Consider the following 18482-nt stretch of genomic DNA (forward strand, 5'->3'; position numbering starts at 1 on the left):
GAAAACACACCTGCTGGGCTCTTATCCCCCCCACCCCGCACCCCGAGTTTTCGACGGACTTGGCCCGGGGTGGGGCCCGGGAACCGTCACTCACTGCGATTCCCGGGGGCGCGGTCGCGGGACCTGCGGCCGGGGGAGGGCCCCCCGCTGGGGTTTGCCCGACGCATAAGAGGCCGGTGGTGGCCGCGGCGACCGAAAGTCCAGGAGCCCCGCGGCCCGGGGAGAGCGCACCTGCCGCCCCCGCCCCCGCCCCCGCCCCCGCCTCCCCGCCGCGGCGCTCCGGATGGCGCTGCTCCGCGCGCTCGTCTGCTGCCTGGTGGCCGCCGGGCTAGGCCGGCCCGGGCTCGGGATGCCGCTGGCGCCCGCCGGAGGCCCGAGCCCCGCCCCGACGGCCGGTGAGTCCCGGGGGCCGCGGGGGGAGCCGTGCGTGCCCCGGGAGGACGCAGCCCCAGGCCGCGGCGCGGGGAGGAGCGGCGCCCAGGGAGACCGGGGGAGCCGAGGGGACCGGGGAGACCGGAGGGACCGGGGGGACCGGGGAGACCAGGGACACGGGGAGGAGCGGGGGGACCGGGGAGACAGGGGGGCGCGGGGAGACCGGGAGACCGGGGGGACCGGTGGGCGCGGGCGACCGGGGAGCACGGGGAGACCCGGGGGCGCGGGGAGAGCGGGGGGCGCGGGCTGCCGGGGACCGGGGCGCGGGGAGACCGGGGGGCTCGGGGGACGGGGGAGCACGGGGGCACGGGGCGCGGGTGCAAGAGTGCGGAGGGATCGAGGGGCGCAGGGGGCGTGGGGATGCGGGGGGGCACGGGGGACCCGGGACGCGGGGGTCCGGGGGGACGGAGGGAGGTACCCCCGCCGGCGGGGGCGCGGGGGGGCACGGGGTCCGGGGCTTGGGTGTGCGGGGTCACGGGGCGTCGGGAGGGCGCAGGGGCCCGGGGGCGCGGGGCGTCGGGAGGGCGCAGGGGCCCGGGGGCGCGGGGCGCCGGGTGCGGGGGGACCGGAGGGACCAGGGGCCGGGGGGATGGGGAGGTGCCCCGCGGGCGGGGGCGCGGCCGGGGCGCTGCCGGGCCCGCGCTCTCCGCGCGTCTGTCTCCGGGGAAACCCGAGCGGGCGGCGGGGCGCTGCGCCCTCGCGGAGCCTGGGGAACCCGCGAGGTTCCTGGTCCCCACGGGGATGCACAGCTCAGCGGGACCGGGGTGACCTCTGCCCCCGTTACCTGGATGCCCCTGGGTTCCCCGGGAGTGGGACCAACTTTATTCTTTTATTATTATTTCTGTTAATTTTAAGATTTTATTTATTCATTCATGAGAGACACAGAGAGAGGCAGACACATAGGCAGAGGGAGAAGCAGGCTCCCTGCGGGGGGCCCGATGGGGACTCGATCCCGGGACCCGGGTCACTTCCCGGCCCCGCTGCGCCACCGCGGCTCCCAGCTTGATTCATTCTTGACCCTCGAATGCAGTACCTGTTGCAGCAGCGGCTGCCAAGCTGGGATGGGCCCAGCGCACGGGCATCACCTGAAGTGGTTAGGAGTGCGGGTTTCCAGGCCACCCCACACACCTATGGAATAGGAAACTCTGAGAATTGGGGTCCCACAACCTGCCTCACGAATTTCCCATTGTAGGATGCCTTTTGAGCCTTCGGTTTCAAAGATGAAGGTACCCCCACCTCCCTGAGTCCCTGGGAAAAGAATTGCTTTGTTAATTAGCGGGGCTAGGGGGGTGGGGGAGGGTTTTGATAGGTGGAGGTCTGTTTTGGGGTTAGGGCATAGCTGTCCCCAAAACACCGGCGCTTGGTGCCTAGACCCTCTCCTCTCCGTCGCTCTCGCTCTCTCACCCGCCTTTGGAAATGCTCTGAGAAAAGAACCTCCTCTTTGTCTGAGAGCCAAGTTCTCATGACTCAGCTGTCAGGCAGTTGAAAGCAAGAACTGTGAATCTGGTTTCCCAACTGTCAGTCATAACAAGAAGTTGTCCCCAAATACGTGTGTATGCTGCTTTCCGCTTTTAGTAAAGCTAGTGGTGTTTTTAGGATTTTGAGATAAAATGTCCCAGGGTGCCTGGGACCACCCAATGGCAAATTTGCTGTTTGGTTTTAAGGCTCTGATGGCAGAAGGCCTCGATGACAACTTTCTGGTGTCTAGGAGATCTTCACTTACAGTTCCCTGTTTTGATAGGGAGGCAGAGTCGCTTAGGGAGGGGGCAGGGGTGGGGTGACCCGGGTTTGAAGACCTGCCTAAGTGTTGATTCAGCACTTTCATTGGATATATTATTTTATTTGTTTTCCACTCAATGTGACGTTCTCTCTCCTCCTGACTCCATCCTAAATTGCTTCCTTTACAACACCCACCACGAATGGCCTCTGCTTCTTGGGGTATGTGTTTGTGTGTGTATGTGTGTGTGTGTGTGTGTGTGTGTAAATTCCCCGCCCTGTCAAGTCCCAGGGCTCAGAGGACAACTCAGAGAGACCTTACCTGGGTGTCTGTCTCCAACTCTTCAGAATTAGTACAGCAGGGCCTGCACAAGTATTTGGTAGGAACTGACATTATAAGCAAGCAAACAAAAATACCTGTTGGAAACAATAACCATGTGTCCAAACATCTAAATTATGGTTTATTAGGTTCTTTAGGATAAATTATAATGTCTTTAGATAAATTATAAGTTTTAGGGGGATAATGTTGAGCATTTATCTAGATATGTTGACAGCTGCATATGCACATACATTTGCAGAAATCTTGTTTAAGATTATCTGCAGAACAAGACAGAAATCATTGTGTAGTAAAAAGAGCTTTGGACTGAGAACCAGGGAATCTATAGCAGAGTGTGGGCCACAGGCCAGGTCTTTGGCCTTAGACACACACACACACACACACACACGCATGCACAGCACTTTATATATAATTTCACTAGAGGTGGGAGGTGAGGCCTCCAGAGGTTCATTATTCATAAATCCCAGGTTAAGAACCTGTCAGAGCTCCTTTTGGTTTCTATTTAAAGACTTCCTTCAGTGCATCTAAATAATTACCCCTCACTTATCTGTATCTGGCAATGCAATATAGTGGAAAGAACGCTAGACTGGAAGTCTGGACAGACTGGTTCTAGTTCAGCTTTCATTGCAGAGTCACCAAGTGACCTTGAGGAAACCCTGAAATCCTCCTGTGCCTAATAGAAAAATGTTTATTGAGGACCCACTCTAGGTCAGAAATATTCTAAGATGCTCAGGATATATAAATCTAGGTACTAGAGGTGTGTTCTTGATATGTTCCTAGCTTGGGTTTCTACAATTTTAATATATTTATTCTCTCACACTCCTTAGTTGTCACAGTACCTCATGTAGGTGTTGTCATCTATTTTACATGAGGCAAGTGAGACGGAAGGACGCTTAAGGGTGAACACACACACAGAGGCAAGCGGTGCAGGGTTAAGAGCAGCGTGGAGTCTGGGATTGTATCTCCTGAATCCCTATCTTGACTCTCTTGTGATTAGTACATGTGACTTGGACTTAATCTCTGTATGCTGCAATTCCTTGCCCGAAAAATGAAAACCATGATGAGTTAATGCAGGTAAAGCATGAAAAAAAGAAAAAAACAGTACTAAGCTAACAGTAAGTACTTGATACATTTTAACTGTTGCTTGGAAATGAAGAGGTTCAATCTCAATTTCAAGCTTGGGGTCAAAATAACTGTATAACTAGCATCGAGTTTACTAAATGCCTGGTATCTTTTAAGAGCTTTTCTTCTACTAAGTCACTTAACCCTCATACAAAACGCAGTCATAATCTTCCCATTTTGCAGATGAAACAAGACAAGATCACACAGATTAGTAAGCGGAGCTTGGGTTGATTGATTGATTGATTTAAAATCAGATTGAGAGGTGGGGAGGGGCAGAGAGAGAGAGTCCTAAGCAGACTTGGCCCTGAGGGTGGGGCCCTACATGGGCTGGATCCCATGATCCTGAGATCACGACCTGAGCTGAGACCAACCCACTGCACCACTGAGGCGCCCCTGCATTTAAAGTCGTGATCAGGGATCCCTGGGTGGCGCAGCGGTTTAGTGCCTGCCTTTGGCCCAGGGCGCGATCCTGGAGTCCCGGGATCGAGTCCCACATCGGGCTCTCGGTGCATGGAGCCTGCTTCTCCCTCTGCCTGTGTCTCTGCCTCTCTCTCTCTGTGACTATCGTAAATAAATAAAAATTTAAAAAAAAAATAAAAATAAAGTCGTGATCATCTCACTCGAGTCCCCACTCTTAACCGCAACACTGTACTGTTCTGTGTGCAGTTTATTATAATTTAACATTCTACAAGTGGTTAGAAATGCATGTTTACATAAAAGAAGATGTACTATATATTTTTATGCCAAGAAGGACAGCCTCCAGGTTGATTCCGAGCTATTTGCCAATCCTGCTCTGTGCGTTGGCTAACGTATGTCCAAGCTAAAAATACAAGTTGGAATATTCTCTGCACTAAAGAATAAAATAAATCTGGGCAGCCCGAGTGGCTCAGCGGTTTAGCACCACCTTCAGCCCAGGGCGTGATCCTGGAGCCCTGGGATCGAGTCCCACATGGGGCTCCCTGCAGGGAGCCTGCTTCTCCCTCTGCCTGTGTCTCTGCTTCTCTCTGTGTGTGTCTCTCATGAATAAATTAATAAAATCTTTTTTAAAAAAAGTAAAATAAATCCCTCTTGGCAAATGTTTTCAAATGGGGATGGAATACCAGGTAATTGATTGTAAAGACTAGTTTAGGTCTATTTGCTTCTGGATCTTTTGTCTTCCACTTCTTGGCTATGAAGTTCAATATGTTATAAACTTATAACAATGTTATGGAGAAAAAAACAGCCCAAATGTAACTTCCCTTTTGTACCTTAACAAATGAACAGTTTTCAGTGTTCTGCTGTATTATCCAGCTTTGGGTTCTCTTCAGGTGTTTGCTCACATACACACTCAGCTTTTATCAGCTTTGTCCAGAGAGATAAAAGTTCGCATTCTTCTTGTCTGCTCCACAGTCCTAGGGTAGCACCTGCTGCTATGTCACTTCTGACGTGTTTCTGATAAAAGTTAGTCATGATCAGAGTGAGCTCAAAATTCAAAGTGTGAAAAAGCCTCACTATGAAACTAATTTATTAGTTGTATATGAGAAGGCAGCCAAGTGGTAAGACAGTCCACGTAAATTCGCTGTAAGCAAACTGGAGGACTTTTCAAAATGGGGTTCAGATTTTGACCCTGCCATTTATTAGCTGTGTCTTCCTGAGCAAATTTCTTAATCGACCCAGCATTCACCTCGAAAATATGAACAAAGATTCTTACTTCAAGTGAGTAGTTTTGAGAATGAACTGAACATAGTATATTTAGTTTCCTTATTATAACACCTGGCACAAATGCTTAATGAAGAGAGGTACTACTATGAGTATTAGTACTGGTATTTCCTTCAATTAGAGAATCCTGTCCAGGCTATGACATGGGCTCTGGGTTTCTACCCATGGTTTCATACTCTTTAGCAAATGCTTTCCTTCCTATTATTAACATTTGATACAAGTGTGCACTAGATGTTCCTATATTTAGTACCTTTTAAGAGCTTCTGGAAATCCTTCTGTTGGCTTAAAGCTAGTAGTTAAAGATTTATATATATATATTTTCCACTAATGTTAACAGGCGAGGGTTTTCAAGTCAAGAGGAGTGAGATTTAGCCCCTGGTCACTGTGGAACCCTCACAGACCACATCGTGTTTCCACAGGAAGAACATAAATAAATTCTGAAACCCTAAATTCTTCAAGGAAGGAACTATGCTATTAAGACACAATATAATTTTATCAGTGATCTCCCAGAAGGATATCTCCCCATATTTCATGACGCAACTGAGTGTTTGTTGCGTAGTCTTTGTTAGGTAGTCGTGCCATCCCTAAGCTCATCAGTTCTGATATGTGTAAGTAACACATTTTAGTAAATTCTTCCTACTATCTTCAGAATCCTCACCTTCTGACAGGGAGGCATTGTATTTCCCTTCAGGGCAAATTGAAATTTCAGTTACTAAGGCTTTCCTCCATCACAGGGAGGACTATCTCTAGTCTGACTGTAAATACTTGTATGGACATTCCTAAAGGAGAGTAGATTTAACACCATTTCTTTACTTTTTTTTCTAATAATAATTTATTTTTTATTGGTGTTCAATTTGCCAACATACAGAATAACACCCAGTGCTCATCCCGACAAGTGCCCCCCTCAGTGCCCGTCACCCATTCACCCCCACCCCCCGCCCTCCTCCCCTTCCACCACCCCTAGTTCGTTTCCCAGAGTTAGGAGTCTTTATTTTTTTTTTTAATTTTTTTTAAAATTTTTATTTATTTATGATAGTCACAGAGAGAGAGAGAGAGAGAGAGGCAGAGGGAGAAGCAGGCTCCATGCACCGGGAGCCTGACGTGGGATTCGATCCCGGGTCTCCAGGATCGTGCCCTGGGCCAAAGGCAGGCGCTAAACCACTGCGCCACCCAGGGATCCCGAGTTAGGAGTCTTTAAACACCATTTCTTTTCTATTCCAACAGGACAGTTTTGGCATGTGACTGACCTGCACTTAGACCCTACTTACCACATCACAGATGACCACACAAAAGTGTGCGCGTCATCTAAAGGCGCAAATGCCTCCAATCCCGGCCCTTTTGGAGATGTTCTGTGTGATTCTCCATATGACCTTATTTTGTCAGCATTTGATTTTATTAAAAATTCGGGACAAGAAGCATCTTTCATGATATGGACAGGGTAAGTGATTATATATACACTCTTAGTTTCTGAATGCTTATCTCCGGTGTCCTCAGCTTCATTAGAATGCTGAATTCCTATGAAGATTAATTAGGTTTTAAGTTAAGAATTATTGGGGTTTTAGAAATGCTATGTCAAATTAATCATTAGATTACTAGAGATAAGGAAGAGGTCTCAGAATTTTTATTTTATTTTATTTTTCTAATACAGACTCTAGGAAAATGTTGATGTTAGCTAAGAGGTGACTCCACGCCTAGGTCAGTGTTTTGAGGTGTTTATTAATGTGATAATAGGTCTTGATCAAATAATTAAAGCAAAAGGCTACAAAGGGAGTTGACCTGTGATAGTAATTTTATAAACATCATCTGTCATTACAGAGTGACGAGGTCTATATTTCCTGTGCCTGCAGTAATGACCGTGATGCTATTTAGCCAATTTATACATTATAACTCATTTAGTCTTCACAATTGATGCTATTATTATTATTCCCATTTTACAGATGAACAAATGAAGGCTGAGCATCTAAGTAACTTGTTCAAGTGCACACAGCTAGTGAATGGCAAAGCTGGGACTTGACTCTAGGCCTGTTACCTGTGGAATCTGTGCTTTTAATTACAAAAATATTTGCCTCTCGTAAATCTTCAGTCAAGCAGTGTGATAGGGCTTGTGTTTGTATTCATATTACACAAATTTTTAAAAATAGGATTCTGGGTGGGAGAAAGGTAAATGAAGAGTATATCAACTCAACAATCATCTGTTGTTTTGTTGTGGAGGTGTGCATGATAATATGGCAAGTCATCATGCATAAGTCTAGTGACTTTTTATAGAAATTGATTTTGTTCTCAGGGCACTTGGGTAGCTCTGTTGGTTAAGTGGCCTTACTCTTGGGGTCAGGATCTCAGGGTCCTGGGATGGAGCCCGATGTAGGGCTCCATCTTGAGGATTTGCTCTCGTCCTCTCCCTCTGCCCTTCCCTGCCCCACTTGTGCTCTCTCTCTCTCTGTCTCTGAAATAGACATCTTTAAGAAAAATGGTTTAGAAATTGATTTTGTCCCTATGATTCTGTCTCCTTTTCAGGGATAGCCCACCTCATGTTCCAGTGCATGAACTCTCAACAGAGAAAGTCATAAATGTGATTGCTAACATGACAGCCACCATCCAGAATCTCTTTCCGAATCGCCAGGTTTTCCCTGCGCTGGGTAATCATGACTATTGGCCACAGGTAAATTTTTTTAAAAAACATTTTATTTATTTATTCATAGAGACACAGAGAGAGAGAGAGGCAGAGACACAGGCTGAGGGAGAAGCAGGCTCCATGCAGGGAGCCCGATGTGGGACTCGATCCTGGGTCTCCGGGATCACGCCCTGGGCTGGAGGCAGCGCTAAACCCGCTGAGCCACCTGGGCTGCCCGGCCACAGGTAAATTTGATTTCAACTTCCAAAACTGTTTAAAGGATTTTTCCCAGCAGAACTGTCAAAATTAGGACAATAAGTGGCTGATGGTGGGGCCTGGGAGTGGGGTTCATGGAGGTAGAGTGTGCTCTTAACAACTATAGAAGAAGGTAAGACAAAGTGCTCTGAAGACGTTAAAGTGACTTTTACTAACCCATAACAAATTACGTGTATTGTGAGTTTTGGAAGCAAATTGCCTAGTTTATGGATTATTGATTCCTGTTTTCCTTCATAATCTTCCTCAATTTCTACTTTCTTTTAAATAATTTTGTCGTTCATTCACATTTCTGTGGTAAGGTGAGCAAGAAAGTTTAATATTGACAAATGTTTACATCTAGCAGGATTTCTATCGGGTGTACAAAGTTCTCCATGCTCTGATCCATGCTAGATTATGATGAACAACAAAAACATAGCAAACTCTCCTAAGAACCAAAGAGGGAGGTTCCTGTTCAAGTCTAGTTTATCTAATTAAGATGTAATTCAAGACAGAAATCGTGTTCAGAATATTTCATGCCTGATGAGCTCAGGTCTCAACCTGTTAGAGGGGCTGTTTGTTATGTAGCCTGTACGTAACAATTGGATACCGGCGCTGGCTACGGGGTCCTGTCTTAGTGGTGTAGAATCTTAGACTTGTACCAATTCAAGAGATCTCTGAGGTTGCTTAGCAGTTCAGGGCTTGCAAACTGTGACCTGTGGTCCACATTTGGCCTGCCCCTTGTTTTTGTGAATAAAATCTTATTGGTACACAGCCATGGCTATGCTTTCTGTATTGCTGATTTTGCACTAGATCAGCAGAGTAGAAATGTGGCAACAGAGACTGTACAGCCTGTGAAATAATTATTATTTGGCCCTTTATAGGAAGAGTTTACTGAGCCTTGGTCTAGATCAATTCTTCGTTTTATAGATGAGAAAAATGAGGCCCAGAAATGTCACGTCGCTTGTTCATGTGCTCACAGTCGCTTAGTGGTGGAGCACATGTCCTGGATCTTTAGTGCTCAGTTAGACTGACATCCTTTCATACATCCCTTGTTCTTGCCAGGTTAACATACTCAGCATTCCTGAACACGGTATTTACTTTCATGCCTCTTTTTGTCTAGTTTTATCTTCTTTTAGAATACTTTTTCCATCTCATGTCAAAAGAACACTTACTGAGGGTTTCGATCACCTAAATTTTGAAAATTTGTCTTCTAGGATGAGCTTAAGTTTCAAGTACCTTCTTGGCACTGGCCTCCAGGCTTGAGATGAACAATATATTAGTCTTTGGGAGTCACCCTCTAAGACAGTGGTCAACCTTGTTATTGTTGAGATATTAGGCCACACCGGGCAGAGGCTTGGGGATGAACAATCTCTAGAAGCCAGAGGCTGCCTACATTGCATTTTTTTTTTAAAGATTCATTTATTTATTTTAGAGAGAGCTTGATGGGGGAGAGGCAGAGGGAGAGAGAGAACTTAAAACAGCCTCCTGGCTGAGGGTAGAGCCCAGCGTGGGGCTGGATCACAGGATCCCAAGGTCAGGACCCGAGGTGAAACCAAGAGTCGGCCTCCTAACCCATTGAGCCACCCAAGTGTCCCAGGCACCTTATTTTTATCTGCTTTAGGAGACAAGGCAGATTGGCACAGGGGAGAACACATGAAATTTAGAGTCGCATTCACTAGAATGCAAACCCCCATCCTGCTCTGCTCCTAATAGCTTGACCAATTTGGATAATTCACTTAATGTCCTTGACCCATAAGTCGTACATTTGTAAATAGGAGCAATAATACCTACCCTGGAAAGTTTTTGTGAGAATTAGTGATATTACGTGAAAAGGGCATGGTTTCCTACCTGGCACATACTAGGTCCTCAGTAAATGGAATGGCAGCTATTACAGCAATAAGCAGTGACATGGGATACACTTTTCCCAACTCCTTTGAGGATTTGTTTTATTTTACTTTTCTTTCTGTCTTCTTTTTTGTGAAGTGAAATCTTAAAATAATTCAAAGATATAGGTAATATCCAAATTCTAAAATATATCCTATGACATGTCCTGCTAGGGTATTTGAGCAGCCTCTATACCTTACAGAGTTAATTTTTTTTTCTCTTCCTAGCTTATGACTTTATATCTGAAAATCTTTCTACCATTCTACTTCCATCCTTCCCCCTCACCCCCAGTTTTGGAAATATCAAATGTAATGTGAAAGCCCCATGACAAATTCTACAGACTGATGGTTGAGATTGAATTCTAGTGAATGTTAGTAACAAATACATTAGTAACAAATCAAGCAGATAATTTGATAAGTATTATTTCTCCATTATAATCTCGTAAACATGCACATAAACATAGTTACATAAACATACATACACAGATGCATGTCCCCACCCATTACATCAGAAGTAGATATTAGTGTGGGCAGCCTGGGGATTCTTTTCAGTCGCCACCCAAGGAAGCAGTCTGGGCCAGGGTCCTCATTTACTCCTACGCTGGCAAGGCTGGTGCCACCAAACTTATGGGTGAGTCACTTCTCATTATACCTCATTTCTCGGCAGTGCTCATGTCACAGCCAGAGAGGACTGAGATGATGGCATGGTCCAACAGATAATTAGACATAGGAGTGATGGTGGAAAAACCTGGGATTTAGACCAAGCTCTGGAACTGCCCAGCTGTCCCTGGATGAATCATCTAACTTCTCTGGTGCTCATACTTCTCATATCTAAAATTGAGAAAAGAGTCCAGAGTAATTTTATATAATTTTAAGATTATACATGACCACACTGCTATGTTGCCATGGCTAACATAAATGGCCAACACTTTTAGGGTTTTGATGATGATGACGGTGACCCGTTTTTAATCAGAATTCAGATTGGCTTATAAGTCATTGTATGGTTTCAGACAGATGCCTCTGATATATGACACAATTTGAAAATATACTTAAGATAGTTAGTTCTAGTTAGAACAAGTTATTTGATTATTACATTCCCTGAATGTACTTCTATTTTCATCATGTATTAGGGATATATATTAGGAACTAATGCGACTTGGGTGTCATCTTGAAAAATAACTAAGCATTTTAGCTGATGCTGACAGGAAAACTTCTTTAAGAGATAGGTCTATATCACCAATATACAGAAGAATATGAGGAAGAGTAAAGAAAATGGCTTCAGTTTATTCATATAATTTTTTTAAAACAAAAAATAGGGATGATTACTTAATTTCACAAATCATTTGTGGATTCTTATTGAGTATGTACTTTCTTAAAGCTTTGGGTTTTTTTTCCTTCCTTAAAGCTTATGTCACCATAAAGATTCTTTATTATAATATGATAAAACAGGGCACACCTGGGTGGCTCAGCAGTTAAGCGTTTGCCTTCGGCTCAGGGCGTGATCCTGGGATCCGGGATCCGAGATCGAGTCCCCACATCAGGCTCCCTACAGGGAGCCTGCTTCTCCCTCTGCCTGTGTCTCTGCCTCTGTCTCTCTCTCTCTCTCTCTGTGTCTCTCATGCATAAAGAAATAAAATCTTAAAAATAATAATATGATAAAACAGGATGATAAAAAATACTTTATGGTAATAAAAATGTTTTGGATACATATTGTTTAAGAAATCAAAACCTACTGATATTCTTCAAATCAAAAGCATGTGGTTGTAACTTTTCATTTAGAAGTTTTATACTGGTGTGAACATTTCAGGGAACTTTGGTTAATTCTAAAGTCCTGAAGTTTTCTCCATTCCCTCAGCATGCTATACCAGGCCCTGCGTGTTCAGGCTCAAGCCTGCCTCTCTCTCTTTAATGAGCTCCCTCCCACATCCATCCTATATCCTGGCCAACCAGCACGGGAGCTTCTTTCTGTATACAGCACTGTGTGTGTTGGTGTCTGGGCCATTGCCTTTGCTCTGATGTCCTTTCTTGTTACCTTGAAATCATTATTCAAGGCCTGGTTAGCATACTCTCTTCACTTTCCCCCCGACACCATAGGCCAGACGCAATTGTTCACACTTCTATCCTCCTAGAACCTCTGGGGTAGTGCACCTTGCACATTTTCTTATAGGTGATTGATTACATATTTTTTTGTCTCCTTAAATTACAAATGCCTTAAAGATTAAAGTCCATCTAGTATTCATCCTTGCAATTCCAGATATCCAACCTAGTACTAAGTGTTCAAGTAATGTTTAAATTAGTTAATCCATGTGTCTTTAAAGTTTCAATGGTGGGTTATATTGTTTGTGACCAGGATCAGCTGCCTGTAGTCACCAGCAGGGTGTACAATGCAGTAGCAGATCTCTGGGAACCCTGGCTAGATGAAGAAGCTCTCCATACCCTAAGGAAAGGTAAGTGAAAGATTTATTTGTCCTTATTTTGTCTCTATTTTTATTCATGTTGTTTAGACTAAGATCTTTAATGTTTGATTGGGTGTGTGTGTTCATTCGGGATGTGCCCAGTTTATCTGGAGGCCCATAAGTCATGTTCGAAAGCTGAAGAGAGGCACAGATGGTGAGTGGACCCAGGGCAGAGAGCAGGTCCAAGGTCAGGTGCGAGCTCTGAAAGTACCGTGCAGCAGACCCGGGGGGGGGGGGGGGCGGTTCTTGTCACTGGCTCCCGGGTGTGAGTGGGGTTTGCCTTTAAGCCTCATCCTCATGGAGACTGTAGTAGCTCTGGATTATATAATATCTCTTCCAGGAGATCTCTGGAAAGGTCCAACTGTGTTCCCAGTCTCTGCATTTTATGTCTCGTGGTATCTCTCATCTTAACTCCCCAAACATGCAAAACTAGGAGTTAATGCATTAATATTTCTTTTCTAAAATTTGATACCTCATGGTTTAGTGCCAAAACACTTAATCATTGTTTCATCTGGATATTGGATACAACTGTTGTTAGTTCGATGCACGGAAATGCCACCACTCAACGCGGCACTCAGTAGGTTTTCAGTAAGCATTAAACCCGATTCTTATTTAATGACAACCTATGTACGTGTGAACTAAGTAATAAGAAATAAGTATGACCTTCCTGACTGGCTTGTAAATCATAATTAAGAATTTGTTTTCATAGTCACTGTGAATCTGTGTGTGTGTTTTTCTAGAGTCTGTCTTACATTTGTTTTTATAGGTGGCTTTTATTCACAGAAAGTTTCACCTAATCTGAAACTTAGGATCATCAGTCTAAACACAAACTTGTACTATGGCCCAAATATCATGACGCTGAATAAGACCGACCCAGCAGATCAGTTTGAATGGCTAGAAAATACACTGAACATCTCTCAGCAAAATAATGAGAAGGTATCCCAGAGACCAAAATCAAGGGATAAACAGGGGCTAAATTTGTGTATTTATTAACTCAAACGGGGTTTGGTATTATTAATAAAAGTATTAAAATAGAAGACATTTTTTGCATGAAACACCTTATGATCTAATCAACTCTACTGTGTTTTATTTTGCTTTGCTTTTAATGCTTTGAAGATTGATTGACATCTGTTTTTTTATTTAAAAAATGATGTGACCAAGGTCACAGTTACCATATATCATCAACAGTGCAGTTTAAATGAGTTAAATGCAAAGATATTAATAGTTTTATAATTTCATCTGTTTTTGGTGATAGGAGGGGTGGTATATTTGCTTTCTAAATTTTAATCAGTATACTTTCAATCTTGGGTATCTAAATGTCATTTGGTTATGATAAATATGCAGAAAGATTCTCATCAGTCCTCGTTGTGTTTCTTTCTCCAGGTGTACATCATAGCACATATCCCAGTGGGGTATCTGCCCTATTCAGGCGGCACCATGGCAATGAGAGAATTCTATAATGAGAAATTGATAGAGATTTTTAGAAAATACGGCGATATCATTGCAGGACAATTTTATGGACACACTCACAGAGATAGCATTATGGTTCTTTCTGATACAAAAGGTAATATGTTGTTCTGTTTGCATCTCCCCAATCCAAGATGCTAGAGCAAAGCAGTGAATATCCAGTAATTTTTATGATACAGCAAATTAAAAGTTTCACTAAATCAATCTGTCAGCACCAGATTTTTCTGAATTATCTTCTATGCTTGTGAGTCAAGGGTCTAATTCATATTTAGGTCTGCAATTAAGTTTCTCCCTATTTGTTTCGTGGGGCCACCATCATCTGATAGCTGTCAACAAAAAAGGCTCTGAAACCCTCAGCTCCCTCAACTTTTCTTTTAGATCCTCAAGTTTAGAGGAATATTGCTGTTTGTTGTTTACCTCTTAGACTCAAGTTTCTTTTGATATGACTTATTTTACCTTTCGGAATTTGATTAGCAAAGCACAATTTACAACTGGTTTAAAATATAACAAGCACTCAATTTTAAGTGCTAATCAACATTGTCTCTACTCAGAATTAAAAGAAAAAATAGAAGCTCTAGCATCAAACAAATAGTGATTACTTATTTGTAAAGATGACTTCCTCACGAGGACAGAAAATTGGGAGTTAACGAAATAGGAGTTCTGATTTTTAGAGTAGCCAGCCTGGAAAAAAAAATTTTTTTTTTCAGCAATTGGGGAATATTTTCAAAATGCATTACCTCTTTCTTTCTTTCTTTCTTTCTTTCTTTCTTTCTTTCTTTCTTCTTTCTTTCTTTCTTTCTTTCTTTCTTTCTTTCTTTCTTTCATTTATTTATGAATTTATTTATTTACTTGAGGAGGGAAAGAGATAGTGACAGAGATAGCAAGAGCCAGGAGGAGAGGGAGAAGCAGGCTCCCTGCTTTACCTCTTCCATCTACAATGAATAGGCTTGGTAAAAATGACCATTTTTTCAGCATATGATAGCTGTTTTATTCAGAAATTTAGTTCTATGACAGATATATGTATAAAAACATGCTGACACTAATCAGATTCTTAGTATGTAATTATTGGCATATTGTTCTAGGTAGGTGTACAGAACTAACTAGTTTTGTATTTGTGTATGTGTGCGTACTTGCAATAACTTGGATTTTGTTATTATTAATATTTTCAAATATTCCAAATATACTTAAAAGCAGAGAATAATAAAATAACCCCTTCCATGTACCATCATTTATATTTAACATCTATCAAGATTTTGCCACATTTGCTCTGTCCATTCATTTTTTTTATTTCTTTATTTTTCTCAAGCATTTGAAAGTGAATCTCAAGCATTAGATCTGTTTTAGCCCTGCATGCTTCTGTGTGCATTGCTAAAATATATGGATAACTTACATAATTATAATATGATTGACTTACTTAACCAGATCAACGATAATTCTTTGGTATCATCTGATACCAGATCATAATAAAAATTCTTCTAGTTTCTCAAAAGTGCCTCTTTATAGTTGTTTCAAGTCAAGATTCATCAAGGACCATGTCATTTGGCTGTTATGCTTGTTAATCTCTTAATCTCGAATTTGTTCATATTTTTAATAAAGTTAAGCTCAATTAAAAATATATGTTTATGTATGTATGTTTTGTCCAGGAAGTCCAATAAATTCTTTGTTTGTGGCTCCTGCTGTTACCCCAGTGAAGAGTGTTTTACAAAAACAGACCAACAATCCTGGCATCAGGCTGTTCCAGTATGATCCTCATGACTATAAATTACTGGTAAGTTGGCATAGTTTTAGAATTGACCCCATATTTATGCACGTCTTTGTAGTTTTCATTTGTTTAGTTGAATGTTTTCAGCTTAACTATGTAAGTTGTTTCTATATTGAAATCTCATGACGTCCTTCCTCTTTTTTATATTTGGCTTAACAGCACTTTCTAAGTATGGGTAAATGACGTCAGCCTTTGGGAGGTTGTTTCTGTTCATCTAAGGACTTCACATTTTTTTTTTTAATTTTTATTTATTTATGATAGTCACAGAAAGAGAGAGAGAGAGAGAGGCAGAGACATAGGCAGAGGGAGAAGCAGGCTCCATGCACCGGGAGCCTGATGTGGGATTCAATCCCGGGTCTCCAGGATCGCGCCCTGGGCCAAAGGCAGGCGCCAAACCGCTGCGCCACCCAGGGATCCCTTTTTTTTTTTAATTTTTATTTATTTATGATAAGGACTTCACATTTGTTTTGCACATTGGGAGGGCCTGATTTGTGGACTTGTATACATATGGAAACTTTTCACTAAGCTATATTTGTTCCAAATTATTCTTCTCTAGAACATAGCTGTGTAGATGATTGTAAACTCTGAAACCACACTCCCTCAAGAGTTGTTTTTACCTAACTTGCTGTTCCCAATCTATTCCTCTGTAAAACAAGGTTGAAACGAAGTATTACTGACCTCACAGAGCTGCTGAGACGATTACATGAACAAATATATGTACAGCACCTAGAAAAATGCTTGGCTTATAGTAAGCACTCAATAAATGTCAAAAAAATTTTTGTAAAGAAAGTAAAATTGAGCTGGATATTTATTTTTGAGACAAAAGTTCTCTGGAGCTTATATACGGCTCTACTTTAGATCAGTTTAACGTCAAAAGGCTGGGATTTTTGCTTATGAGTACTGCCCCTTTTAATTAATAAAAATTATATTAATATAATTTGAAAAGAATTTTTCAACTAAAGTCTCTATTGATGTAAATGCCTTTTTTTCTAGATAAATTTGATAGAAGTAGCTTTCTTATTCTGCAGAGTGTGTTTTAATGAAGAAAGGGCAAGGGAAATCAGATTTATTCATAAACATCAAACTAAACGAAATAAAACAGTTGACTGAATTATTTTTACAACTATTAGTTCCCTATTTTTGGATCTGAATGTCAGATACACACATATATACATATGTATTATATATGTGTATACATGTACATGTACTTGTGTGTGTGTGTGTGTATATATATATATATATATATATATATATGAAAAGATACCCTGACATAGCACTAAATTATTTTTAAAGATTTTTTTTTAATTCATGGAAGACAGAAGAGAGAGGCAGAGACACAGGCAGAGGGAGAAGCAGGCTCCATGCAGGGAGCCTGACGTGGGACTCGATCCCGGGTCTCCAGGATCATGCCCTGGGCTGAAGGCAGCACCAAACCGCTGAGCCACCTGGGCTGCCCACTAGATTATTTTTAAAAGTGCAAAACAATACAGAATATAACTTCATTTTTTGGAAAAGACAAAAAGATAGTAGGTATATATATTCTCAGTATTTATATTTGATTTGTACATGAAGTGTAGAACAACACACATACACGGGAGTGCTGATATATGTTCAGCAAGTTCCTCACTAAGGAAAAAGAACCACTTTCATTTATAGTGCCGATTTCCATGATACTCCCATCATGGCCAATTTTAAGCTGCTAAAGTGATGTCAATTAACTTTCAAGATTCCTGAAAATTTGGTAATGGGCTCTGTGAACTGATACAAGCTGCCCCCACACCACTGATTTATATGCAGCTATTAACAGTGGTTACTTCTGAGGTGTGTGAGTCAAAAGCTTTTTATTTTGTACATGTCTCTGTATAGTTTAGATTATTTTCTATTATGTTCCGCCATTATTTTTAATATGAAAAAAAGTAATATAGACTTTTCTGTCAAGACTTGTTTTTTAGCAAAACCAATTCTCATTTTTATCTAAAATGACTACAACTTTAAATTAAGAGTGTCACATAAATCCTGATAAGGACTCTTCTTGCTGTGTGGTACGTTAGATGCCAAAGAATGAACCAAGCTTTGTTACTGTTTTTGATATAGGATATGTTGCAGTATTATTTGAACCTGACAGATGCAAATCTAAAGGGAGAATCTAATTGGGAGCTGGAATATGTGCTGACACAGACCTACAACATTGAAGATTTACAGCCAAAAAGTTTGTATGGACTAGCAAAACAATTTGCAACCCCGGGCAATGAGCAGTTTATGAAATACTACAAATACTTCTTTGTGAGTTACGACAGCAGTGTAATTTGCGATGGGAAATGTAAGGCCTATCAAATTTGTGCAATTTTGAGTCTTGATCATATTTCCTACAAAGATTGCCTCAGACAACATTATATAAAGCACCATCCTTAAAGTATTTCACAGTTTGTAGAAAATGCAGCATTGTTCTGTTTCTGAGATCAGTTTGTGTGAATTGTTACATAAATCTTTGTGAGTTAGAGCGGGCAAGCAAAATTCCTAGCTTGGCTTTCTTTTTTATAATCCTCAAATGTAGATATTTGTAACACTTTAAATCTTTACTACATCGAATATATTCAAACTGTGCCTTACTAGAATGATGTCTGGATGTGAATATCTGATCTTCCAGTTTATATGCCTAATTTATACTCTTGTACACTCTTGAAATTACCATTTATACAATAAAGCAAATGATTTCTCCTCAGGTGTGATGAATTACTTTAAA

The 18482-nt window shown here is 42.1% G+C and overlaps 1 protein-coding gene and 1 long non-coding RNA gene across 2 annotated transcripts in view; one reads left to right on the forward strand and one right to left on the reverse strand.

Moving 5' to 3' along the window:
- The window catches only part of LOC111096205, a 29048-nt gene extending 28800 nt beyond the window's left edge, over nucleotides 1-248 (reverse strand). Inside the window, exon 1 of the long non-coding RNA XR_005353864.1 lies at nucleotides 95-248. This is a non-coding gene — a long non-coding RNA (uncharacterized LOC111096205). The remainder of the gene's footprint in view (nucleotides 1-94) is intronic.
- On the forward strand, nucleotides 110-18461 carry SMPDL3A (sphingomyelin phosphodiesterase acid like 3A). The gene is made up of 8 exons (XM_038526684.1): nucleotides 110-395; nucleotides 6530-6743; nucleotides 7820-7964; nucleotides 12405-12501; nucleotides 13277-13446; nucleotides 13894-14074; nucleotides 15621-15745; nucleotides 17834-18461. The coding sequence occupies exons 1-8, from the start codon at nucleotides 284-286 to the stop codon at nucleotides 18149-18151; spliced, it is 1362 nt and encodes a 453-aa protein (XP_038382612.1). The 5' UTR covers nucleotides 110-283; the 3' UTR covers nucleotides 18152-18461.
- The last annotated feature ends 21 nt before the right edge of the window (nucleotides 18462-18482 follow it).

The sequence above is a fragment of the Canis lupus genome, chromosome 1 (assembly GCF_011100685.1).
Source record: "Canis lupus familiaris isolate Mischka breed German Shepherd chromosome 1, alternate assembly UU_Cfam_GSD_1.0, whole genome shotgun sequence".
NCBI classification, from domain to species: domain Eukaryota; kingdom Metazoa; phylum Chordata; class Mammalia; order Carnivora; family Canidae; genus Canis; species Canis lupus.